Source organism: Pimephales promelas, chromosome 17 (genome assembly GCF_988280905.1).
Source record: "Pimephales promelas chromosome 17, fPimPro1.hap1.1, whole genome shotgun sequence".
NCBI lineage: Eukaryota > Metazoa > Chordata > Actinopteri > Cypriniformes > Leuciscidae > Pimephales > Pimephales promelas.
The window spans coordinates 20,972,865-20,999,403 of record NC_142785.1 but is presented as its reverse complement, the minus strand read 5'-3'; the positions used below and the strand labels follow the sequence as shown (position 1 = coordinate 20,999,403).

At 38.4% G+C, this 26,539-nt stretch overlaps 1 protein-coding gene across 2 annotated transcripts; it reads left to right on the top strand.

Moving 5' to 3' along the window:
• Positions 1-9,017: 9,017 nt before the first annotated feature.
• Positions 9,018-22,856, top strand: socs5a (suppressor of cytokine signaling 5a). 2 transcript variants are annotated; one of them, XM_089122134.1, is made up of 2 exons: positions 9,018-9,172; positions 17,110-22,856. In XM_089122134.1, coding segments are annotated over exons 1-2 (1,602 nt in total). In that variant the 5' UTR covers positions 9,018-9,170; the 3' UTR covers positions 18,710-22,856. The 2 variants fall into 2 exon arrangements, with proteins under 2 accessions (XP_088978260.1, XP_039517307.1); XM_039661373.2 differs by having other exon boundaries at positions 9,020-9,394.
• The last annotated feature ends 3,683 nt before the right edge of the window (positions 22,857-26,539 follow it).

Below are 26,539 nucleotides of genomic sequence, written 5' to 3'. Positions count from 1 at the left end.
AAAAGTCTCTCCCACTCAGCGTGGCATTTATAGGAGCCCTTCACTATCGCTGTGTCCAATTGAGCACGTCAGGATTTAGTGTGTAAGCACGCGCTCCGTTGAGTTTTACATATGTCACACCTTTTTATGGGGTGTAATTGAATAATGTGTTACAGTCATGCAAACGGCAGAAACTGATTCGTGATTTGCTAGTCTGAATGTAAAGACACTGAATGAGAGTCAAACATCTGAGCATATGACCTCACGTGCTCACCCATAAACTAGACCCCCATAATCTGTATTACGTACGTCAAATTCTTTGAAAGTTTTTTTAAAAGCTTTTTAAAGTGGTTTTGAAATATAATATAGCCTATAATATAATTTTCAATGGCAATATTTAAAAGGCGCACACAAATAGACCTACACATATTTGGAAGGTCCAATTGACTTCTGTTGTGTATGAGCTTATGATATTTGATATTCTCTACCCCTAAATCTAAATCTAACCATCACCCAAAACATTTTTTTTTTGTATTAAAACATTTAATCATTATTTGTACCGAAAGTATAATTTCGTTCCTATAATTAAAGTCCTGATCAAAGCATTCATCCATTGAAGAAAGTTTGGGAATCATATGACTTAAAATATTAAAAATAGGGTTATTCCTCACTGCAGCATATCCAAGACTGATCTCTGTGACAAAGCTCGTTTCCCCAAAAAAGGTCAGTTTGCTTATTTTTGCTTGAAATTTGATCATGTGAATGTCAGGCGTGGGCTAAGGTGCTTTTAAAAAATCTTGAGATTTACAGTGGGTTATATAATAACTGTATGCAGGTAGACATTTTTTATTTAATAAAATAAAATAAAAGAATTAATTAATAAATTATTGAAAGTATGAACAATGAATGAACTATATATGAACATGAATGTTTTGGAATTATGCCTTTGTTACTTACAATGCTCCAGTATACTCAAATGAATTTCCTCAGAAAGTACAAAAGAACACAGAATCCAAGATCATAACCAAAGGGAGATTACTCCTTATGCAATGTACAAAAATAACCCAGCAGCTCCATTGCATTAATATATTGCGTCAGCTGACCTTTTCTCCCTTGTGATGATGATGATGATGAAGGGCTCTGGTAAGTCTGGCCTTCAAGGGGTGAAATGGAAAAGTGGCTGACTGACCAAAAGGATAATTTGTTCCTTAAAAAAACATCACAATTGAATTCAAGGGATGAACAGTAACATGTAGGCCTAATAACAAGGTATTACTGTATGTGATAACTGCACATAATGTAATGATGTTGGTATTGTTTTTCATTTAACATGTATACCTTTTTGTTGTCAAATTAAAAAAAATAATATTCTATTTTAACAAAAATCCTCCTATGTAAATATAAGTACAATAATAATAATAATATGAACATTATATATAGAAGTAATTTACATTTTAAAACTGTAAAGGAATACCAAGGATTTTAATGTTTAATAATAATAATAGCAAGAAAGAATATTTAAATCCAGTGCATTAGATTAAGACTTGATTTGGATTTTAAAAGTGTACTGTACGGAAATACAAATGTTTGTTGTTGTTTGTTTGTTTAAAAAGCTATTACAATTTTGACAAAATGGCATTATTTTGGGTGAGTTTGTAATGTAATTCATTTCTCATAATGTATTTTTTTAGATTATGAGCTTAATATTTTATTACTTTTTGAGAAAATTATTACATTATGAACATTTTATTACATCAATAATGTAACATTTATTACATTGTGTGCTGTTATTACATTAATAAGCTATGAATGCAGCTGTTTTGGCCATAATTATGTGTTATTTGTTATATGGCACACTTTATGTGCAATTACATTTCAAATGTCTAACCATTTCAAAAAAATGTTCTGATTTGTGAAAGACATAGTGCAGATTTAAGAATCAAAAGAGTCGGCTCTCATTTGAGCTTAAAGGCAGGATCTGCAAGGCTCAGTAAAAGATTCCCATCACAAGTGGCAAGGCCTGCTGCGTGCTCTGCTTAATGTAGACCTGCTTTTGACATTGTACATTGTGACATTTTTTTTAACATGCCTGACGTCATCAGTGTATGACAAGATCAAGATATCAGAGCATGGCATGAATCACAGCATCACAGCAAGTAGATCAAATAAGCCATGTTACTGTGGAGACCAGGCGAACAAAATGCTTACCCCTCAGGCTTTGTGGGCTGTGCATGACCCATATGCATGAACAGAGGAAGAGTTTCTAAGCATTTTTTTTTTTTAATTTTGCAAAGATCATGTATTTTTTGGGTTGATACATGTATATGCTGCAAGATTTTGCCAAATTAATTATTTAACAGCTAAAAAAAGGAACATTTCGAACTTACAGGTTGAAATGTGTTTTCAGGAAAATTACATTTTTCATGTCATGAATGTGTTCTCAGTGAATATCGGTTTGTGAGCCATAATGGTGGAAAGTATTATTGAAACCAAGATCTACACACTGTGTGAGAATTTTTTTCTGAAGTAAAAATAATTAAAATTTAGGTCTCCATTCATCCTTTTTACAAAACGCTAGTAGTGTCACAGGAATGCTAAAAGCTGCCGCCTCAGGCCGTAAGCAAGAAAACAACCTGAATAGCCATGAAAAGTCCATCAGGGCAATTATTGTTGTTTGTTATACAGTATATTACACTTTTACTGACCAGAATGGGTCTATGAATAATGTTTGTGATCTACAAAAAAACTGCAATTAAAGGGGTGGTTCAGGATTTTGGACATCGGGCCTTATTTCCAAGTTAGCCTTAGTGTTATTTAGACGGTTTTTAAAAAGACGGTTTTCATCCAGTCGTTCCAGTTTCATAGTTCGTCGGTGCCAGGTGCTAGCGCGGGTCAACGGTAACTGCTAGCCTGCCATACACATATTTGGAAGTGGGTAAAACTGTTTTTAATGGCAGGCTAGCACTTACCGTTGACTCTCGCTAGCCTGGCACCAGCAAACTGTGCAACTGGAATGACTGGATAAACATTTTTTAAAACTGCCCCCCTTGATAAATAACGCTAAGACTAACTTGGAAATGAGGCACAATGTCCAAAATCCTGAACCACCCCTTTAACAGACACATGTAAGGCCATAAAGGAGATGTTACAGTAGGAAAAGATATCTGTGCAAATCAGCGTGGAGAATTTCTTCACGCAGAGGACTCTTTTTATTTGCTGATGACAAGAGGAATGAAAGCTGTGTCGATCACCCTTGAGATACAGGCCATATGAGAAACCATGTGTTCTGAAAAAGAAGCTTCCCTTCACAAGAACATGTATTGTATATAGCACAAACTATATTCCGCACGTGGTGTTACAAGTCAATAGTAAAACTGTATGACTTTAATAAGTGTAAAAAGTTGAGTGAAACCATGTCATTCCAAACCTGTATGGCTATTTCTTCTGTTGAACTTAGATGAAATTTGAAGAACATCACTCTTCAGTGAATGAACTGTTCAAATGTTTGATACTTTTTGTTTAGAAATTAATACTTTTAATGAGCAAGGATGCATTCATTTCATGAAAAGTGATATTACAGACTTTTATAATGTATATTAGTTAATGAATTCATCTTTCTATTCATCAAAGAAGAAAGTGTTATGGTTTCCACAAAAATGTCAAGCCTAACTGTTTTCAAAATTGATAATAATAAGATATCCTGAGCACCAAATCAGCTTGATTTCTGGAGGATCACATGACTCGGAAAAATTGAGTATAATTGACCTGTGTCATCAAAGCATGCTATTTTAAAACAAACAAGGTATTTGAGCCATTAATTTATCAGTTTACATTTCCAATTCCTTTTGCCATACGCTGATTTCAGGCAGCCGCCATTTTGAAATCGAAAGCGAGCGAACCCCGGAAGTACAGATAGACAACAATGCCTTGGATTACCAACCTGAAGCTGCTGTCGTGATTTACACGGATGTTAATATCCAATATAGTTAATATCCAATTATTAAGCTTTCGCTATAGCTACCCTCTCCGAAAAATGCCTACCTTTAATGGCAAGAGGAAGGTTTGGAAATGTAAAGCAATATTTTTGTCTTTCCTGATCAAATAAATGCAGCCTTAGTGAGCATGAGACGTCTTTCACAAACTTTAAAAAAATCTTACATACTCCCAACATTTGAATGGTAGTGTAAAGGGATAGGGGGTTTCAAAAGGTGGTATCATAACCCCTTTTACAAGATGTAAAATAGGTCTCTGATGTCCTCGGAGTGTGTATGTGAAATTTTAGCTCGAAAAAACCCACAGATCATTTTTTATAACATGTTAAAACTGTCCCTTTTTGAGGGTCAGCAAAACATATCGATTTGTGTGTGCGTCCCTTTAAATGCAAATTAGCTGCTGCTCCCGGCACAGGGTTCAAGAGCTTGTATCCTTAGCAGCTTGCAGACATGCACTAAAATGTCAGAAACTTCTGCTTTTTATGTTCAAACCGGGAGTCGGACAAAGATTTAGAGACTCAAGAAGAAGTGACAATGTAAAATGCAACAGGACGTTTCTGAATGGAGTTGATTAGCATTATTCTTTCATGATAATCTATAAATCGCTAGTGTGGGAACTGTCGTATAAGACAGTGTTTCCCAACCCTGTTCCTGGCGGCACACCAAAGCTGTGTCTGAAATCGCTCCCTATCCACTAAATAGTGCACTATATCGGGTGTCGGCCATTTTGTAGTGGTGTCCGAATTCTGAGTGAACGACATCATTCCCTACATTCATTCACTACTTTTACCCACAATCCTCTCTGAATTCGAGTGTACATTCGATGTACACTCGCTGAAGCCCTATTTCCCACAATCCAATGCGGAGAGAACTGAGCGCGCATGAAAGTTCGGCGCGAGCAAGTTTAAACCAGAGATTACATTACATCCAGTGGAGGATTTGAAAAATATCCGTTAATCGTCGTTTTGAACATAATAACGGTCGCCGGAGGGCGCTCGACGACACGTCATCTGTGAACGTGAGAGTTAATGTACAATTTCAGTCGATGAAACTACAAAGCTGGCACGGAGGTATAATTACAAAATAAAGTCATTATGATTGTTATTGTTGTTAATATTATTTTATAAACTAGGTAATGTAAGATAAAAGGAGTTTTATCAGTACGCGTGACGAAGCCTTTTCTGCGACAGCTCCAACTCTCCGACGCACAGTGTAAACGTCAGCGTCCGAATTCACTCACTTCATCTCCTTCACTCCTTGCAGATATAGTGCACTCAAATGCCATACACTATATAGGGATTAGTGAATGAGTGAACGAGTGAGCGGTTTCAGACACAGCTCAACACTGCATGTTTTGTCTCCCTAATCAAACACACCCGATTCAACCCATCAGCTCATAATCAGGTGGGTTAATGAGCTGATGGGTTGAATCAGGTGTTTGATTAGGGAGACAAAGAAAACGCGCAGTGTTGGTGTGCCGCCAGGAACAGGGTTGGGAAACACTGGTATAAGATGCCTACAAAGTGACATGCAATGTGTGTTACATACTGTATTGTAATAAATGTGAAAAGACGAATGTGACAGCTTGAGCAGATATCCAAATGTGCTGTACTTATCTTGTGCTGTCACTTCTCATGGACTCACCCCCTTTGTTGCGTGTTTAAGGGGCAGGGTTTATGTAAATTTGAGGGTTTGTGAGGTTTTGAAACAATTCAATGCAGAGCGTTTGAATTATGGAGAGATCTCCACTATTTTTGTTGTGATAAATTACAAGTTTTCAGATATGCTGACATAATGGTAAACTGAAATAGCAAGTAAACTACAACATATAAGACATGAAATGAATACAAAAGACTGTTCCAGGATAACAAAAAGTAGATGCTTAAGGATATAACTTATTTTATGTACTAGATCTAACGCCACTCATCCCATTACTATCAGATTGTTTATAATACACATTTCCAGACACTTTCAGTACAGTAATGTTACTTCCTATGATCTTACTGTTACACTGATATTGTTCAGTCTAGTTCACTAAACGTTTTCATTATCATAATTATACATTCACCTATGTTCACATTACTGATTGTGAAAAATACATGAATTGTAAGTGAAATGCATTAGATAACGCCACAAATGTAATGTTATCATGGTATGAGCATGAGTTTCCAGCATGTCATGTGATACTTTCTCTGTTTTGAAAGTCTGACTGTGGCTGTGTTGTAAAAATTGATTGCAATCTGAAACATCACAGATAGAGGCCGCTAAAAAATACATATAGCACCCTTAAACGATCTCACATGTACAATTTCAGTTCATCAATTATTATTATGCAGATTTTAAATGAATACGTATATAAAGGCTATAAAATGATCTTAAATGTTCAATTCTCTCTATACCTTTATCAATTTTTACTTGCACTAATATAGCAAGACCGTTTTTTTTTAATACTCTTATTTAATAAGTGAATTGCGCTGCTTCTCTTGCGAGAAATCAATTTCAATGAGTTTTGAATGAGTTTCACTCTTTCTCAGCATGTGGTGGCTGTTCGCTACTGATGTCACACCTAAACTCAGGATCAAAGCCTGAGTTGACAGAGAAAGTTGATGATCAGCATCATGGCACAAACAAAGCCTGGTTGGTTTGGTTTGGTTTTGTCGAACTCGAAACTAATCCTGCAATTAATCCTGAGTTTGTTCAACTACCATCATGGTACAGGCCCCATGTTATTGATCAGAGTGGCGAGTTTGTGATTGTGAGATCCGCGTATAAATATAGCCAGTGAGAAACTGTCTGAGCGACATAGATTCCAAATGAATGAATAAAAATATAAAGTAGAGTTAAGTAGAAAATCAAATGTATTGTTATTATATATGACCAATAACCAATTGGCAATAACCTAAATTCAAGGTTGTTGTAAAATGGTGTCAGATGAATGGAATTAAATTACTTTGCCACGCAGAAAGACAGTAACACAGCTAGACCTTCACCTACTAATCGGAAAATGTCATTGGACTGATTGGGCAGCAAAAAACAGCATATGCCTAACAAAATTCATTATTACCAGTGCAACTGATGAGATTAAAATGAATTACAATACCAATCATTAATTGCACACTAAAAGCCACACCAATGTACAGATACATCTGATTGGTGTGTTGTGGTGAAAAGGGCATTTTTATGTTTTAAGCAGATTAAATCAGTAGAGGGCACTGCATCACTTTTTAATGGGTCTTTGTGGAATTATTTCATAAAGATCAATTAATCATCTTTTCATGATAGGTGAGGGGCTTTAAATGCACTAAACTAAACGCATGAAACCTACTGCATGACATTCACATGCATGTTTATATCTCCATTCATTAGGTTGGGATAATAAAGCTCAGAGTGACCTTTAATAATAGAATATTTCGTCAGTTCCGTCCAAATGTTTCAAAAGATCTATGGCAACTACTGAGCACTGTTGTATCACTGCTAAGAGTAGGCTAATAAGGTGGGAGAAAAAAAATTGCCTAATCTTGCTCACGTGAATATTGCTGACTTGGACTTTCTAAAGTCGCGTGCTTCTGTAATCCACAAAGAGCCATGAATATCAAAGCAGCACATGCTGAGTACATGAGTTGGCTACTGTAAGAGATGAAAAGGACATTTTTTAAAGTCTAAGCACACATGAACTTTAATGTAGTGTATAGCCTAGTAGGCCAGCAGTTGAAACTGGTTTACAGGGGGATTTTAAAGAACAGCCTGCCTTTGTCACTCAACATAAACCCATGTCACATGACTGCATGAAGGAAACCAGGGATAAAGGGAGACTCACTCACATGATAGTCAAGACTGTTTAATTTTCTCTCAGTTAGCCTACTTACTCTCACCAGAGCAGTCAAAGAACTGACAACTCAACTCCAAGAACATTTCCTGCAAGTTACTTTTGGATTTGTTTTTATGGCATAAAGAGAACGTTTTATTAACGTAAAGAAAACTTTCCTAGCTGGGAATGTTTGTTCTTAGAACGTTCTGTGAACTAAAAGTAACGTTCTGGGAAAGAAAAGTTTGTTAACTGGGTAGCTATAACGACGTAGAACCCATGTAGAACGATTTCAACGTACTATTGTGTCATTGTGTATGTCTTACATAATCACACGATATAACGTTAGCTATTATAAAGAATTTGAAAACAAAACACCTTGTGCAAGTTACGATCCGATCGCGAGCGTCTAGCTTTATGTTGTCAGCAGACAGTTAATTTGTGTTTATATTTTTCACTCAAACAACAAGCTTCATCCTGGGGTTGTCGTGCATCACTACTACTGTGTCTGGGCCTGTGGGCCAGGGGCTGGGCTCAACTGAACGTTGAAGGAGTCACTCTTTTGAATCGGATCTCTTGCATCTGTTGTCTCAACGTTGTCTGGGCACGTCCTCAAATTGTTCGGGCATGCCCAATTTGCAGTATAAGCCGAAACTAATCAGATTAAGCAGACAATAAGAATTATTCAAAGTGAACCGAGGATTTGATGAGGTGAAAAGCCTAAACCGAAATGCAGGAATGCTACAAATTAAACGACCTAAAACTACATCTCCATTGTAGTTTTATTAACATGAAACAGTTTTGGACGTAACTATTTTATTAAAACGTGCAAAACATACAAATATTAATTCGTTTTAGTAGTGACCAACGCAAATGGGAATTATAATTATGTTGGCTAAATCGTGGATGCAACAAACTGAACTGAAATACAATTACTAGTCAAACGTTAAAAGTTGGCTGTACAATTATTTATTGTTTTCTTATGCAATTAATAATAAACCGTAAACAAGAAAACTGCAAAACGACCACGGCGCGTGGAAAAACGTCTGAATCATTTTTGAACCGATTCTTTAAAACAAATTGTTCAAAAGAACCGATTTACGGAATTGAGTCTGATCCCTTCTCTAGCTGGAATCTTTTTTTTTTTTTTTTTTTTTTTTTTTTCTCTAGCTGGAATCAGGCTGGAATTCGAGTAGGGAAGTGACGCTTTCTACCAAAGTCTTTCCCCATCCGTATCCGCCGGAACACAGAACTTCGCGCAATTGGAGTCCCTTGATGTCAGTCAGCAGCGGCGGCTTTGCCACCACCTCTCCAGATTCCCTTCTCTACTGCACTTGGCGACCATATCGGCCGTCAGGGAAAGAAATACCATCGGGATGAGGAGATCGTAGGCCATGTAAATACAAAGTGTAAAATGTTAACGATTTCATCGACACATCGATGTGGTGTTTGCTTTTCGAATATCGTAGTTATGGTCCCAATAGTCTCCCGTCCGTGTGTTTTATCCACCACCGTCTCTAGCCTCGGGAAAATGTACCCGACTATTCTTGGTAGCATTTTTTTCACAAACAAAAGAAGACACCCGAAAAAGCAATAAAAGAGCACGACAGAAGGATCGGTGAGTTCATCTCTCCGTGTGTTGTAAATGCGTATCGATTATTTTATGTTATCGCGCATGTTCGATGGCTTTTTAAGTAGTTTTTTTTTCAGTCGGCCCCCTTTTCTAATGTCCGAAGCCGGTTGAACTAAAGCAACCAGGAGGAATGTATATAGAAGACATTTAAAATGACGTACATCGAGTTATTAAGCACAGACTTAGATTAATATAATTCATGACATACAGTAGTTCTTCTTGTAATGTGTCGAAAGGATCATGAATGCATCTTAAATAATACCGCTATTTCAATGCCTGGATTGACTAAGTTAGACTGGCTGCAATGTTATTGCAAAGGCCCATATTTTTTGTCTCTAAGGTTTAAATGCAATCAGTGAATACAATATGGACTCCAATTATTTGAATGATCCTAATGTTAAGCACATAAACGTATTTATTTTGATCTGAGGTGGATCCTCATGACATCCCATGAAATTACATGACATGTCAAGCAATAGAAACGCTTGGCCATTGTGTAAAACCAACCTGAGTTCAATTATATGGTATGAGAATTAATATTAATGAGATAAACCTTTGTGTGGTAAAGGTCATTTTTAACACATTTCTTACATGTAACTATTTGTGCATGTGAATTTTTCAAATTGGACATACACCAAGCATGAATCTTGACCATTGTCAGAAATGAGCTTTGTTTAATTGCAATATTTTACCTTAATTGGACAACATATTTATTTCTAATGTAAAATGTTCTTGCTTTGTCAAAAAAAACTTTCAATTGAATCTGTTACAATTATGGCCATTACGTGTGAATCAAGTCATGAAATCAAATATGAAAGAAGTTAGAAACTATCCACACAAGACAATATATCATTAGAAATTGAACACTAGAAAATGCTTATGAGACAGATATATGACAGCTGCAGGTCACTACAGTGCCTGCGGAAAACAAAACCCATACTGAATCTATTAATAGAAACTCCTAGAATATGTATTATAAAATATGTCAAATGTTAGATAACAGATACATTTACTATTTCCCCCCACATTTTAATATATGGGATATTTTTGTAACTTCGGGAGACGATTTGCCCAGGCTAATTTCTGAATCTGGTCAGCAAATGTTCAAATGAGTAAAAAGGGCATTGGTCCAAATGTATTTAAGTTGGAAATGTTACTCAATATAGGCTAAATGCCTATCTATCCGAAAAAGGGAGTTGTGGGCCATTGTTGCATAAGATACACAGTGGTGTAACCTCAGCCGGCCCATAAAACCTCCTTAAAACTACAATTCTACAACGGTCTGGTTTCCAAAAAGCGTGGTTTGTGGAGATTGAGGATGCCAGGGAACATTTTCTGTTTCTGCAAACTTTCTGACACAGTGCTAAAGATTGTGGGTTCATTCTGAAAAAAAAAAAGCGTTTGAAATATTATCTAGCTAGTTCAGGGTATCGCAGATGCATCCTCTTGACACGCAAGGCAATTAGCCGAGAGTGAGAGACTGCAAACTGCTGCTTGCATATTTCAGTGTGCAGAGGTTAAGGCCTGCCCAGATATTTTAGTTGTCTTGAGCGGGGCTTATACATTGTAACAGACGTTTCCTAGAAAGCTGCTTAACTACACTTCAGTAGAGTATCAGTGACACTGTGGTCCTACAATAAGGTCTCATTTTTAAAATGAATGCATTAGCTAACACTAACAATGAGCAGTGTAGTTTTTACAGCATTTATTTAATCATCTTTAATGCTAGTTAATACAAATTAAGTTGTTCCTGTTCATAGTGAATTATCTTTAGATTGTTTTAAATAATTCTATAATGTTGAAATTAGCATAAAATAAATAAATGCTGTAACTAGTGTAGATAGCTAACAAATTATTTATAAAGTAACTTCCAGGTGGCTAAGTTATATGATTCATGCTAGTCTCAAATATAGTAGATTTATTTGCGTTTTTATTATTATTTATATTTTAAAGATATGAGATTAAAACATAGGCTAAATTAACTGTTAAAAAGTTTGGGGGATCTGTAAGATTTTCTTGAAGTTTTTAGTTCTTTACGTCTCTTCAAGTCTGTTCAAAAAAAGAACAGCATTTATTTGAAATGGAAATCTTTTGTAAAATTAAAAATTCTACTGTTGTACTCTATCTTTTAATTACTTTATTCTTTCTGATTGTTTTATATTTTATTCATCTTTGCTGAATAGCAGTATTAATTACTTTCCAAAAATAATCTCAAACTCCCCAAACTTTTAAACAGTTAATGCTGTTACGTTTGACATTGACAGGAGAACACATGGTATTCCTTTTATCAATATATTATTTATGTTTTTTTTTATTACTTGTATTGTTCCTAGCGGTTTAAGCGACTGGTGTAGTATTAAAGCGAAGTGCCACATTTTTCATAGAGCACCTAAAGTAAAACACACCAGTGCTGTGGCTCTATATCGATCTTATTTATTGTGGAAGGAAGAACAATCCACTCTGTCTGACATCCAGGTCATGGATGTTATCATAAACTCTCGATAGGACTTGTACATTTAATTCAGTACTCAAATTTTACTTGTTTTTAAATACTTAATATAATATGCTTAATATCATATTCTCATACTCTCAGAGAAGGGCATACTTTACAGAGGGGGCTGGGCCCACGCTACCAGGAAGCAGAAGCTCTGGGCAAGGCTTGTTAGCGTTCTTGGTAGCAGAAACCCAAGCTGAGCAGAGAATAGCATAGTATTTAACGGGCTGGTGTTTTGTGATCTGGTGCCAGGATTCATCCGCAGAGACGCTTCTGTTGCATCTGGTTAATTGTAGAACAAGGGTAACAGAAGAACAGATCCACTAATCCACTAATACCCTCTAACTGGTTAAAGCAGAAACCGTAGTTGCGGAGTGTCCTGTAAGCTGCAGAGTAATGAGGATTTAAACGGGTATAGGTACAGAGGTACTTACAAATGTTGTTAATACATTTATGTTGTCTTAAATAACATTTTAAAGTTAAATGCATATTGTGCCTTAGTTTTGAGCGTTAAAATTGAGAAGGTTCATCCTTTTTGAGAAGGTTCATCCATCCTTTGTGTTGATTTTGTAAAAAGTCTTTGCATTGACTTGTACCTGGACTTTAAAGTGTACTCAAACCTCTTTTTATTTGTGATATGGTGCCTTAGTCTATATACATTACATTCACTCTCGTGTTTTAGGACACCAAATAATTACACTGTAATTAATAATAATACTTTTATATTGATTTAGATTATTATTATCCTTAATACATTCATATAAATTTTAAAACAAATTCACTGTAATGTAAATGAAAAATTAATTTCTTATTTTAGTATAATATTTTAAATTTACAGTAGCGAAATAACAATACTTTGTCCTAATTTCTTCACTTGCTAGAGATACAGCCTTCAGCTTTTATTTTGGTGAGAAAATACAGTTGAACTTTTATTTTGGTGGTCCACAAAAATTAGATATGTGAATGTGAAAATAATAGTGGGCATTATGTTCCCAAATGCATATAAAACTGGCCTAAATGGCCCAAAACACAAGGTTAGAGTTTTTTGTTATGTGAAGTGTAAAACTGTTATCCTTTCATTATAAAGCTGTGTGGGCCGATTATAAACTGTGGCAGCCCTCCAGAGTAGGTAATTAATAGGGAAACTTCTACTTTTTCATATGCAGTTTTAAACTTATACAACATTTTTAATAATATATATGAAAGAATTTCACACTAATTCTGTGTTGTTTTTTTCTGGTAATAAAATGAAGACATAAAACACAAATTTTATAATTTATCACCAATTTTGATCATATGAAATAAATAAACTTTTTGTCAAATTAACCCCCCATGGTAGGGGAAACACTGGAACTCCTTTATGGAGAGTTGCATGTTCTTCCACTGAAGCACGAGATGCTCTTTGGCTCATTCTGAATCATGCTGGGGAACTTGATAATTGGTTTGACAGATTTGTGGAGTTCATCCAGCTTAAATGACAACTCCGGCGCAAAATATACCTTTGGTGTAATAACACATTGGTACCCATTCAACTGTTCTCTGAGATTTTTCATGATAATCGAATGTAAAGAGTTTTATCTCTAAAAACTGTTTAGCATATAACGCTAGTATAGGGCATAGAGTAATGACAAATAAAAATCACTAGTTGATACCACTAACAAGGCTTAAAATAGCCTTACACTAACACCGTAACATAATGAGGGTCCCTACATGCAAACCGAATCATTGAGAACATTGTAAGTGTACAGACAGTTTAATAAGACAATATTTTATGAAGACCGTCCACTTTGTGTATACAGGCAGGAGCCATCTTTGGAAAACAGTCTCGATAATTCGAAAAACTTTGGACAGTGAGCGTTTTCTTGGGATGCAAACAGGTCTACCACCACTCTGCCGAATGTCTACCACAGCAGTAGAACCGTCTGCGGGTGCAGTGAACATTCTCCTGCTGGAACATTGTTTCTGGACAGTCTGTCTGGTCCCAAATTCTGGTGACCAGGCACATCTGGTGCTCTCAATATGCACAGATTGTGTTGAGCCCAGACCAGGAGGTGTTCGGTCAGCCTGTAAAGGTTTTGGGACCTGATGCCACCCTGGCAATTTATATAGGCCCCCACTGACATGTTGTCCGAACAGACCAAGACGTGGTCATTTTTTCTTATCTGGGGAAAAAAAACGCCTCAGCGCGTTGTCCACTGCCATCGTTTCCAGACAGTTTATGTGTAGAAGCTTCTCCCATTCTGACCACTAGCCAAAGAACGGTCTGCCCTCGAGCAGCACTCCCCATCCCGAGGTGGAGGCGTCCATTGACACCACCTTCACACTCGAGGAAGTCCCCAGGTTTACACCTGACTGGTACCAGTCGATTGCTCTCCAAGTTTTCAGAGCTGAGACGCATTTCTGATCAACCTTGAGGCGAAACAGAACGGAGGCCCATGGCATAGGTGGTACTCATGCCATAGCTGCAGCGGGCTCATGCAAAGCAGACCCAACTGGAGTACTGATGATGCTGAGGTCATGAGACCCAGCATTTGCTGACACCTTTTGAGTGGGACTATAGTGCCGCAGCAGAAGGATTTTGTGATGCGCTGAATGTTAAGTCTGTGCTCTGGTGACAGTTGCGCTGTCATAGACAGCGAGACTTCGAGACCTAGTGTTAGAATCAACATGTCATTCAATCTTGAACTGCAAATTCTTGAGTGAACTTGGCTGTTTAGGTATGATTTCCACTTTCCAAAGGGGCACTTCCTTTTCCAATATGCTGTTTAAACCTGTTTTTGGGCCAAATATTTTAAAATAGTTTTGTTTGTTTGCTCTTGGGGTGCGGTTCTGTCTCTTAGCCACACAAGGGAGCCCCAAGGCCAAACATGAGCCTCATGCAGAGTGAAAGAAAACATTATGGATGGAAAAACATATGTTGCCAGTTCTGGCAATTGGTGTTTAGCCTGTTGGGTTTCAGAAGGCAGTACGTTGAAGATCTCCAGCTGGTTTGTTTTGGGAAGTGCTTGACTTAAGGTGATAGATTTGGCCTTTGATTGAGACCAGAGCAGTGTAAATTCATTCTGGAAGTGGAGCAAGGTTCCTGAGGGGAAAGGTCAGGCAGGCTTGTTGGCCTCTATGTATCTTGTCGCCACAGCTTCGCTGACAGATCTGAATTTGATTTATGACCATTCTTTATGCTCTCAGACTGGCTTTGAAAGGGACAAAGACAGGGGAACAAGAGGGAAGAGGGTCAGTAAAGACAGAATAAAGTGTCTGAGAAGTTAATAGGCTTTTTCTGCATGCCCTAATTTGCTGAGCTGTCATTGAGCAGCAGGTTTTTGCAGATGCTGTTTGAGCCAAAATGTCACCATGTCCAGTACTAAGAAACATAAATAAGGGTGAGGGTTTAAAAGTGCAGGGGTATGACTTGCTTTTTTTTTTTTTTTTTAAATATTTGTAAATCATCTAGTTGTAAGAAATTAAAACACATCATTTATGTTTATAATTATAGCCATTTTCTGTAATTAATGTACAATTAATAATTAAGGGGCCTAAGGGAAAGCTCACACTACAGGACTGCAAGACGTCAAGGTTTCTTGTAGGGATGCTCTGAAATGAAAATTCTGGGACAAAACTTGGAAACTTGGGTAAAAATACAATTACTGAATACAAGTGATATTTTTAAATATATTTTGACTGACTAATTTGACAAACTTAATGACACCTCTCTTCTTCCTCTCCACCATCTCAGAAAAGTTGAATAATACACGGTAGCTTTCTCCCACATGACCTACATTCTGTTATTTTTTTATCAGGAGACTTCATGAACTATCATTAATTATTTATAGATGTTTTTCTCTTTTGTTCAGTATTCTCTTGTTGTGACATATTTAGCGTTAAATAATTTAAGCTTTAAAATCACTCTCAGCTTTCTTTTTCCATAGAAAGACTTGAACTTGGTTTTTACAGTTTGCTGAAAGTTCATCCAGAGTACATTTGCTCAATAGAAATGTTTGTTAAACAATATTTAAGCTCATGCTTCACCTGAAGGTGATTCACTACTGACTTTTTGATTACTCCAATTTGACCTGTTCTGACATTTTGGTCTGGTCTAACATGGTGTTGATTTTACAATAGTAGTGGATGAACAGTTGATGAATTATCCCAAATACAAACTCATGCTGATAGTGTATGATTTTTTTTTTAAAGATTATTAAAGCCAAAGCAAATCAAAAGTTCTTTAAGGCTACATAATGATTAAGAGAGATATGATTTACAAAGCTATGCAAAAACTCTCTCAGTTCATTAACTGGTTAGGGCTCTGCTATGGTGGGTCAGAAAAAGACAGGCCCAGACCAGCATTGTAACTCAGCTCACGGCGGCTATGACTGGGTGCAGTTCCATGAGTTCATTTTTAGCACTGGCTTTGAGTCTTAGTGGGTCTGCCTGGCAACACTTTAATCACTTGGCCCTGTTTACACCTGGCATTAACATCCATCTCTGGTGATCTGGTTCCAAGTGGTCATTTAACCAAGAACGAGTGCTTTATACACCTGTATATAACATGCGTCTGCTGTGGCAAGTTGTGATTGCATGTCTTATTGAGTGAATGTCACTGCATGTTGATAAAGTACATCAAATATAAACATTTTAGTTGTAATTAGTGTTGTCACGATAATGCAATTTGAAGGGTGGTGAACAAGGAATGTCCAAGGTGTCCTGCCTGATGTTTATGGCCCGCGTGAGAAGACAGCTTCACTCAGGTTCGGTAGGGTGGAGCCAATTATTCTCTCAGCAGTCTTCACAACACGCTGCAGGTCCTTTCTTTCCTCTACTTTTAGTTGTAAATGGAACTAGTCGAGCGTCAATTAGAAAATAATCAATTCTACTAAAGGAGTTGGGGAAAAAAAAGAATCAGATGGTTTATTCAGTTAGACACTTTGTTCTTTTTGCATTTAATTGTCAATTAATATTTTTTTAAACATTTGAACTATATACAGTATTTAGCATTATGAATTTGTGATTTGATTTCCCAACATCGATGTGTAAACTGCGTCTTAGTCACTTAAGCCTTTGATATCTCATAGTCCCTCACACCCACATGTACACTCTTGTGTCTTCTAGTTGTAGTTGTCTGCAAGTCAAGATGGTTTGTAACTAGATGGTTTCCATCTTATTGGTTTTTATCATCATGTGCTAATGGAACGCTGACTTTTTGTTCCAGGTCCAGGTGCCCCCACCTCATGGAGAAGGTTGGCAAGGTGTGGAGCAACCTGAAGAGGGGATGTCAATCTCTGCTCCACACAGATGGGGGTTCTCGTGTTGAAATGACGCCACAGCTTCAACAGCAAACAGACATGGTTTGCCACGTTGTGGACAAGGCCCAGGGAGACAGCACACTTGAGGCTGCCAGTCCCTCTAGCAGTGTGGCAGCACTCCCACAAGTGCCATGGAGGACCAGCGGGAGTGTGTCACAACGGGGCCATAACTGTGTAGCGGATGTACCACAGATACTAGAGATCACAGTTGAGCAGGATACTGAAGATGCTCATGCTCCCCTTGGAGCCCGCAGAGATTCTTATTCACGCCATGCACCTTGGAGTGGAAAGAAGAGACACTCGTGTTCCACTAAGGCCCAGAGTTCTCTGGAGACCACAGATCGTCGATCGAGCCGGTCTCGGCGCAGACATGGGACTGGTAGTAGCTGTGAGGAGTTGGGAGCAGCACGCTCACTACGCCAGCAGATCCATGATACAGTGGGCCTGTGCCTCCCATTGCGAGCATCTTCTCGAAACACTCACCTTCCACCACCCAAACGTAAGATACAAATTACGGAGCTGATGCTGGAGACATGCCCCTTCGCACCAGGATCAGATCTGGCCCGTAAATGGCACCTCATTAAACAGCACACTGCTCCAGTCACAGCGACAGCAGTCGATTCGTCCTCGGATGCCCCTGGTGCTGCCTGTGCATCACCGGAAGATGAGGAGGAGCGTCTGCGAGAAAGAAGGCGACTCAGCATTGAGGAGGGTGTGGACCCACCTCCAGATGCCCAGATCCACACAGTGGAGGCCATCAAAGCCCCCCTAGCTTCTCTTTATAAGCTGGGACCTAAGCTGGCCCCTGGAATCGGTGAGGGCCTAGGCGACAGCCAGGGGGCAACAGCAGCTACCTGTGACTCTGAGGATGATGACACCACCACTCTTTGCTTGCAAGCTCGCAGGCCCAAGCAGCGGCACACTTCTACTGAGGGCCACCTGAGCAGCAAGCAACCAGGGCCTTGGAAAGTGCACACCCAGATTGACTACATCCATTGCTTGGTTCCAGATCTGCTGCAGATCACAGCACTTCCCTGCTACTGGGGTGTGATGGACCGCTACGAGGCTGAAGCGCTGCTGGATGGACGGCCCGAGGGCACCTTTCTGTTGCGAGACTCCGCTCAAGAAGACTATCTGTTTTCCGTTAGTTTCAGGCGCTACGGCCGTTCGCTGCATGCACGCATCGAGCAGTGGAATCACAACTTCAGCTTTGACGCGCACGACCCCTGTGTGTTCCACGCAGCCACCGTGACAGCCCTCTTGGAGCACTACAAGGACCCCACTGCTTGCATGTTCTTTGAGCCGTTACTCACTGTGCCTCTGCACCGGACCTTCCCATTTGGCCTGCAAAGCCTGGCTCGAGCTGCCATTTGCAATGGGATCACCTACGATGGCATCGGGGCACTGCCACTGCCCCCTGCTCTGCAGGACTACCTCAGGGAGTATCACTATAAGCAGAGGGTGCGCGTACGCTGGCTTGAGAGGGAGCCAGTAAAGGTCAAGTAATGCAGGGCGGATAATTCTCAGCTCTCCAACAGGAGTAGTCCATTCAGCACTTTGCAGAAGTGGAGGAATTACTTTTTTTTTTGTTCTGGGGGGTTAGATGTTTGGGGATGGAGGTGTGAAAGGAGGGTCCTGAAACTGAACACAATATATAAGCTTCTATCATTTTTTTTTTTTTGTTATCACTCAAACACACAAATACAATGGTCTCTCCAGTGTGCACATTTCACTACAGCTTGCACTACAGAACTAGGATGACACTGCAGATGTCTTGGTCAGATTTGAACGCCCTTCTCCCTCAGTTCCCACGACCTCGCTCTAAGGGGGATCTGCAGATACAGATATTTTCATGCTCCTCCACTCTTTCACTGCTTGACTGTGTGGTTTTATTGCCATTTCCGTTCACCTCCCTGCCTGCCCTTAATTCCCTTGCATTACAATTGCATTGTTAATGTTTATTCAAAGTAATATTGTTGACAAATTCTGAGGGGAGGGGAAATGAAAGGTGATGTTCAAATATTGCTTTTTCCAGCTTGTTCATCAGCTTTAGCTTCATGGTGCTCTTTCAGTGGTTCCCATGGTAACATTCTGTGCTCATTCCGAGATTAGATGCATTCTGAAGTAGGAAATAGAAAGGCTTTCAAAAAAACCCTGCTCATGGAGAATGAGGCAGTGTGATTCATAAAATATGGATTGTCCTTAAACTATGTATCTAGACAGATTTTGGGAATGCGTTGCAGTGAAGAGAAGGGCTCTGTAATGTTTAGCTTCCTTGCGCTTCCGGGAAGCGAAAAGGATGATGGTGCACAAAATGATGTGGTGTGACGTGAGAGCGCTTGGTTTTCAAAAAACATTGTTACTCACAGTCTGCCTTCTGTTGCTGTCAATATGTTTTGTAATCATTAATTCCTATCACTAATTGCACAGGGGGTGGGGTTGAGGGATTGGGGGGTGGTGACTGACTAATTCTGTATCGTCTTTTTTTGTGAATGGTCTATCAGTGCCCTTGAAGTTGGGCACTGATTAAGAGCACTTTAACTTAACTGTGCTTGTGTTAGTGGGTGCAGCAGAGGCGATACAAAAACCTGCTATGCTGGGACCATTGTTGTTAGGCATAAACACCCTCCTGTAAACAGGAATAAACACTCTACACTCACTTTGTTTAACCCACATTGCTCTAGACAGGACGGTAAGTAAGTTTTGAGGTGATCCCGTCAGTGCCATCAGATTTAGGTCAAGCCGACTTGTTTTGTGAGACCTGCTTAATTTAAATGATTTTAATAATAATAAATAGTCTTTAGTACATATAAGGTTAGCAGATTATTTTTTTTTAAGCAACTAGGAGAAAGGTTGAAATGGAGCACCCCTGCCCAAGACCAGCTTTTTGGTCACTTTAGAATCAGATCCACACTTTAATTTCTTTATGTACAATGAGGGATTCCAAATACTAAATATAGAGAAATAGACATATTTATAACTCACGTGATGTTTGCCCCATTAAAAAAAAAAAGATAAGCTCACTTAAGCCAGTGATACCCAGTCCTGGTTCTGGGGCCAGGACCAAGATTGGAAACGGTTGACTTAAGTAGCGCTAAGTACATCATCATGGTGCATTCAGTGGATTTACTAATAGTGGTCCAATTGGAAAAGACATGTTTTCCAATGACCGTTCGACTGTCAGTGACACCATTAGACACCTTCTTCATGGGCCTGGTGCTGATGTGTGATGTATTTTGAATAATGCTAGGGATACAACTATTGATCCCCACATCTTTCTGACTTTTTAATTGATGAGATCAGGTAGAACTGCCAAATGCTAAGCTCAGGCTCACAACACTTTAACAGCAGGGTAGTACAGTGCAAATATAACCAGCTTTGTGTGCTTGTGTGTGTAAGTGTGTTGCACTGACTCTGACCTCAGTCAACTGTAAGAGACTTCTGCTGACATGAAAAGTATGTTATACGCTCCTCCCAGGCAACACTAATCCACAGTCTATCCTGATGCATTTAAAGTCGTCTTCCTGCACATTATCCTGTTGAGTCTTTTTTTTTTCCTTGCACAAGAAAGGATGTCAGGATCATCCTGGGAAGAATTCAAAGACTTGAGGAGAGAACTTTGGGGTGACATCACTGTAACCACTGCGTGGTTTGATCTCCCTCACCACACTATCTCTTTCTGTTGGGTGTGGGTGAAATTTGTGCAATTTAGACAGAGCCTCTGCTTGTATGATGGTTGTGAAGCAGGTTTCAGGTTGACATGGCATCTGAAGGGGCCAGCTGTCCTGCTTACTACTCAACTGTAAAAGTCTCATGCTTGGCTTTGCTCCAGACACTCCTCACTGCACTAACCCATGAAACTTGACGTGTACCTACCTATACCTGTGTACCTACCTATACCTGTGTACCAGTTTTCATCAGGGGTGGAGCATTTGCTCAGTCAGATAAGGGCAGAGAAGAGGATCATGGTGCCTCTTCTCTCCCTCCTATAGTTTTCCCTAGTTTTACTAAAGGCATAATGGATTCAAATGGATACCTATCAAATATATATAAAATAATTATTAGACAGATTTTTAAAATGAAATATTTTTTAACGAGTAAATTAAGAAATGCAATAATCTATTTGGGCTTGGCTGTAATGGTGAAAACTGATGTGAATTGTCTGAGAAATATGTCTCCTTTGAAATTGTCTTCAGGTTAGAATCATTCTATTCACATTTCTACAACATAGGATGTTGGAGCAGTATGTCATACAGGTGTGTGAGAAAAACTAGATAAATGTGACCAAAGGTTTAAGTTTGGTGAAAAAATGTCAATGTGATAGCTTTCTCACAAAATGATTGCTAAATGTTCCCAGATAAACATTTCAAAGTCAAAAAGAATCTAGTTTTAGACCCTAAAGGTGCTAATTGGCTCACAGTATGGATTAATTAACTTTCAGAAGTGCCTTTTCTTAAATACTTCACCCTTTCCTCAAGTAACCCAACTTAAGTGATACCCAGTCTAGTTAATTTGCATCTTTCAGCAAATTAAGGCAAAATACAACACAAACGTATCCATTAGTTTTATGTTTTTATACAAATTTGGTGTTGTGTGCTGAAAAAGTTCAAAATATCATGAATAATTTGTGAACAAAAGGCTTTTATCCACCCTTGTTTTAGGATCCAAGTTGTTAAGGTTTGGATTAGTTAAATGTGATTATGAAATATTTATAATCCGTCAGGTGTATGATTGACTTAAGTGATGCACATGTAAATGCGCATAGATGGAGACTTTATCACAGATGGCCAGAAAGCAAGATGAAAGGTCATGATTCTCAGATGTGATACTAAGGCATAGATTGGCAGTGTTTGGCCTCACATGATATGTATACCTGTCAATATCCTAGCTGGAGAATTTCTTCTAGAAATTAACAATAGTATGTTAAAACGTTAGAGATAATGTTGCAAGCCATTTTGTGTGCAGAGCCTTGCACATTACCAACAGGAAAAGCTTTCTTTTCAATATGATGCATTCTGTACACAAACTATAGGGAGACTGTGTTCGGCATTGTTTAGACAGAAATAAAAGACGTGCTGATGTATTAAATTCTGCTGGCTCTGTGTCAGATTCAATAATTCACAAGAATCACCAAGGTAACCGTGTTACCTTAAAGTTTGAATGGGCTGGAGGTGAGATTTTAGGACTGGGTGCCAGGATGACAACACTTGACAATGATTACACTTAAGATGCGCCACCCATGACCTGCTGCCGAATTTCTGATTGGACCCTTGGGACAAGCCCCTCTAGACACTTGATGAAACATGCACCATGGTTCTGGAGTGACATGGATATCACGATCTCTCACCATCTTATGTTTCATTAATTTTTTTTTTTTTTTATACACTGCCCAAGGTTTGTGCTGTACAATGTAATTACTCACACTCAATGTTCTCTCTCATCTTTCCTTCATTCTCTCTTATGTACAAATAATGGTCCCTACTCCCAGGCTGTTACTATGTTGCTCTTTTGTATTATTTTTTTGACTTTGGGTTACAGTTTGCTGTTTTTGGGGCTCCACATGCCCTTCTTTCACCAGTAGCTGTCACTCTTGGTGCTCTTGGCTTATGCTTCATTGTCTTAATATTCAAAAATAAAAGTGTTGTATGTGTAACCAGTTTCCATGTTTTCCTTTTTCATTTAGCGGTTGGTTCTTCTAAATTTGATACTGAACTTTTTCTGTTAAATTTAAATGCCACCTCAATTAAATGTTTGAGATTCGTTTTCAAGTGGTGGATATTTCTTTAGTTCTTGAAATGATATTCAGGATGCTAAATTAATCATTTTGTGTTTTTTAGTTGGCCTTTTGTAGCCTACTAGTGTAGCATTTTGCTAACAGGTTAAAAGTTAAATACGCTAACAGGTTTTGCTAACAGGTTAAATACGTTTATGATCAAACATTGAGAAAATGTCTCTCCATGACTGGAAGTTTCAGGTTATTTGTATCTGTAGTGTGTTGATGTCAGGTAAAAATAACGTGAATGCTGCATTGATTGAGGAAAAGAGGGAAGGTAGGATAGAGGTGTGAGAAAAAAAAGATGTAATCTCTCAATCTAATGCACTAGTCACTTCAAACCAGTATTGTATAATGCACTCCTTACCAATTCTGCATTAAACGTTCCATGTGTATTCAGTCCTCTGTTTGGGTTGTAACACAGTCTCATCCCAAATCGTCATATAACTGACGTTTTGGGACGTATGTTGACCATACGTCAATATCCGCCTTTTTAGGGCCCCCTTAAACGTCGGTAGATGGCGATCCCGGGCCGTCATACAACTGACGCTTTACCTTTAAGGTCAGTTAGGTGACGGGTTAGGTTTAGGGTTAAGTTTAGGTATGGGGTAGAGTTAGGATCCCATAACCTCATCTACCGACGTTTAAGGGGGCCCTAAAAAGGCGAATATTGACGTATGGTCAAAAGACGTCCCAAAACGTCAGTTATATGACGATTTGGGTTTGGGACCATTGAGGTCAGTGGGTAAATGTGTAGGGACTTACAGGAGTTCATCATGGTTGGAGCCTGCCTTAAAGACACTGAACTGTAAATTCAGTACTGAACTATAAATATACCCAGACATCTGTGCTTCGCAACGTTTGAAGTTCACAGTAAGGTCTGCATGATCTTGTGTTAGCCACAAATGAATAACTGTGACATCTGGTTCATCTGTTCTTGTCATCCAGCTTAAACAAGGTAAAGAATAGTCTTTTTTAGCAGACAAGTCACACACAAATTTTTTTGCTATTTTAAAGATTCTTCCTGTCCTCAGCTAGTTATTTTGACTTTGAAAAAGAAAAATTCTGTCAATTTACCTTCAGGACATCTCTAATGCTCAGCTCCACCCTCTTAATTGTGGTTGAAAGTACCTTTCAAGCAGCCTGTTTTGCAAGTTCATTTTGGTTATAGGTCACTCGCCTCTTATTGCTGGGCCCAACGTTGAGATATTAATGTTGTAGGTTCATCATTCAGGGTTTGTCTGTTTTACAGAAAAGGGGAGGGCAAGGGTCGGGTTGCATTCTCTCCTCACGCCATGTCTGACTGGATCTTGTGAGACATCCATGAAGTTGGCAGTGAGTTCCCAGACATGCAGTAACAAGATGTAGACCTATTTATCAAACATTTAACATCAAAGTTGTCGGCTAGAAATATAGCCTAACTAGGCTATGTTTTCTAATCTAAAAGGCAGCGGGATTGAAGTTGATATAGCCTAACTTCCAAGTCTTATCTAGGCCTGATTAAGAGTTCTAGGAATTCAACCATGCCAACACATAGATGCAGTGCAGCAGTACACACACACACACACACACACACACACACACACACACACACACACACACACACACACACACACACACTTGCTGACAGGAGCAGGTCACATTTGAAGGTCATGTTGAGTTTTGATGTGAAGAGCAGACGGCTCTTGTGCCAGCTAAAATGCACTGCAGTCTTACATGCAATATTGTTTAAAGACATTGTACAATTATAAAGAGCCTACTTTTTCTGGGTAAGAAAATAAAATTAATATCATTAGGCCTACTTAGTTACAGATAACCTAAAACCGAATATTCTGTCTGTTTTTATTGTTTATTTCGATTATGTAGGCCCTGTCTGTCATTTGTGTAACACATCGCAAACGTTTTACTGGTCAATTTTCCATATAGAACAATGAGGGATTGATTTCACACTTCAAAAATAATGGAAAAGCACCAAAAGTGTCAAGATAGGGCCAAGATACTTGTATGTCTTCTGGCGGCATTCAGTATCTTACCGAAATCTATGCCGTTTTTCTTTTGGTAGGTATATAACGAACAAGTCATTCTTTCGATCCAAATTTCTTTATTGAACCGTTTGTCCAAAATTGATTCAGTCACGAATCGGACTGATCCGATGCAAGTTCAACTTGACAGCAGTAACTGTTCATTGAAGGGAAATGTAGGCCTATACGCCTTATTCACGGCAGCGCCATGTTTGATTTTTAATGAGAATGAGAGAATATGCAAATATGAGAACATTTAATGTCATAATTTTTTTTTGTGACCATTTGAGCCTCGATGTCGATTCATACGGGTTTGAAACGACATGAGTAAGCTTGATATTAGAGTGGTTTCCAATTTCTTCATTATTTGTGTTTCCTTTTGTGTCCAGCAGGTGTCGGTACAGTAATAAAGACTGAGAGGGCCTCATTTATAAATCTAACGTAGAAACGAGGGCAGAAATCACCGTACGACCACATGGTTCACTTGTGATTCCCATCGTACGAATGATCTACGTGGCTCAAAACAATCGTCGTTTAAAGCATTGCCCCTAGAGGGCCAGGCCAGGAAGAGGATGCAATCTCATGAAACAGAAGGATCTTAGCCTACTCTAAAAACACCCGTTAACCTCCTAATTAGCCTACACGAACAATTATGTGTACAGTTTATTAATACAATTTAAATAAACAGGGTTTTTAAAACTTTTAGAATGCCATACACACCCAAATATGATAATTCCTGTTATATCTTAACACACCTGTGGACAACACATTTACTTTTAACTCAACCAGTGTTATGTTCTTAACACAGGGGTGTGTTAAATATTTAACACACTAATGTGTTTAAATCACACAATTTGTGTCATATATATATATATATATATATATATATATATATATATATATATATACACACACAAACAAATTTATGTATTTATTTATATCTAATCTATTGCTTCATTCATTCATTTAATTTTATGTTTTTTTATTTATTTAGTAGTTTTATTTATTTCTTTATTTTTTTATGTTTTCTCTAGACATTGTCCACGGACCCCCTGTCACGTCCTTTGCGTCCTTAAACATCCTTTAGGCTATATACAAAATTGTTTGGTTGGGCTCTGCGCTGATTGTACTGTTTAAATTGAGCAGAGTAACTTTTATGTGTAACTAAACTTTATTTGGCTGACTGCACTTCAGTTTGATAATGAAAGGCTGAAATGTCAAGGCTAGAGCTGATATGTGCCTTTTTTGTTGTTGTTGTTGTTGTTAACCTGATAACTATTTAAAGTCCCTTTGAGGTAAAAAATCAAGCTTTTAATGTTGTTGTTTTTTTTTTTTGTTTTTTTTTTTTTGTCTATGTGTTGTTTTATTATGCTTTAAGACAATTCATATCAACACCGTTCCATTGCTCAGTACTTTCTCTTTAAAACGTTAAAACCGCTGGTGTTTCTGACGTCACAAACTACTTTGTAAATTGCAACCAATCACGTCAATGTGCCAGCGGGCTTTATTTCATTAACAGAGAACTAGCAGGGGAGTCTCGAG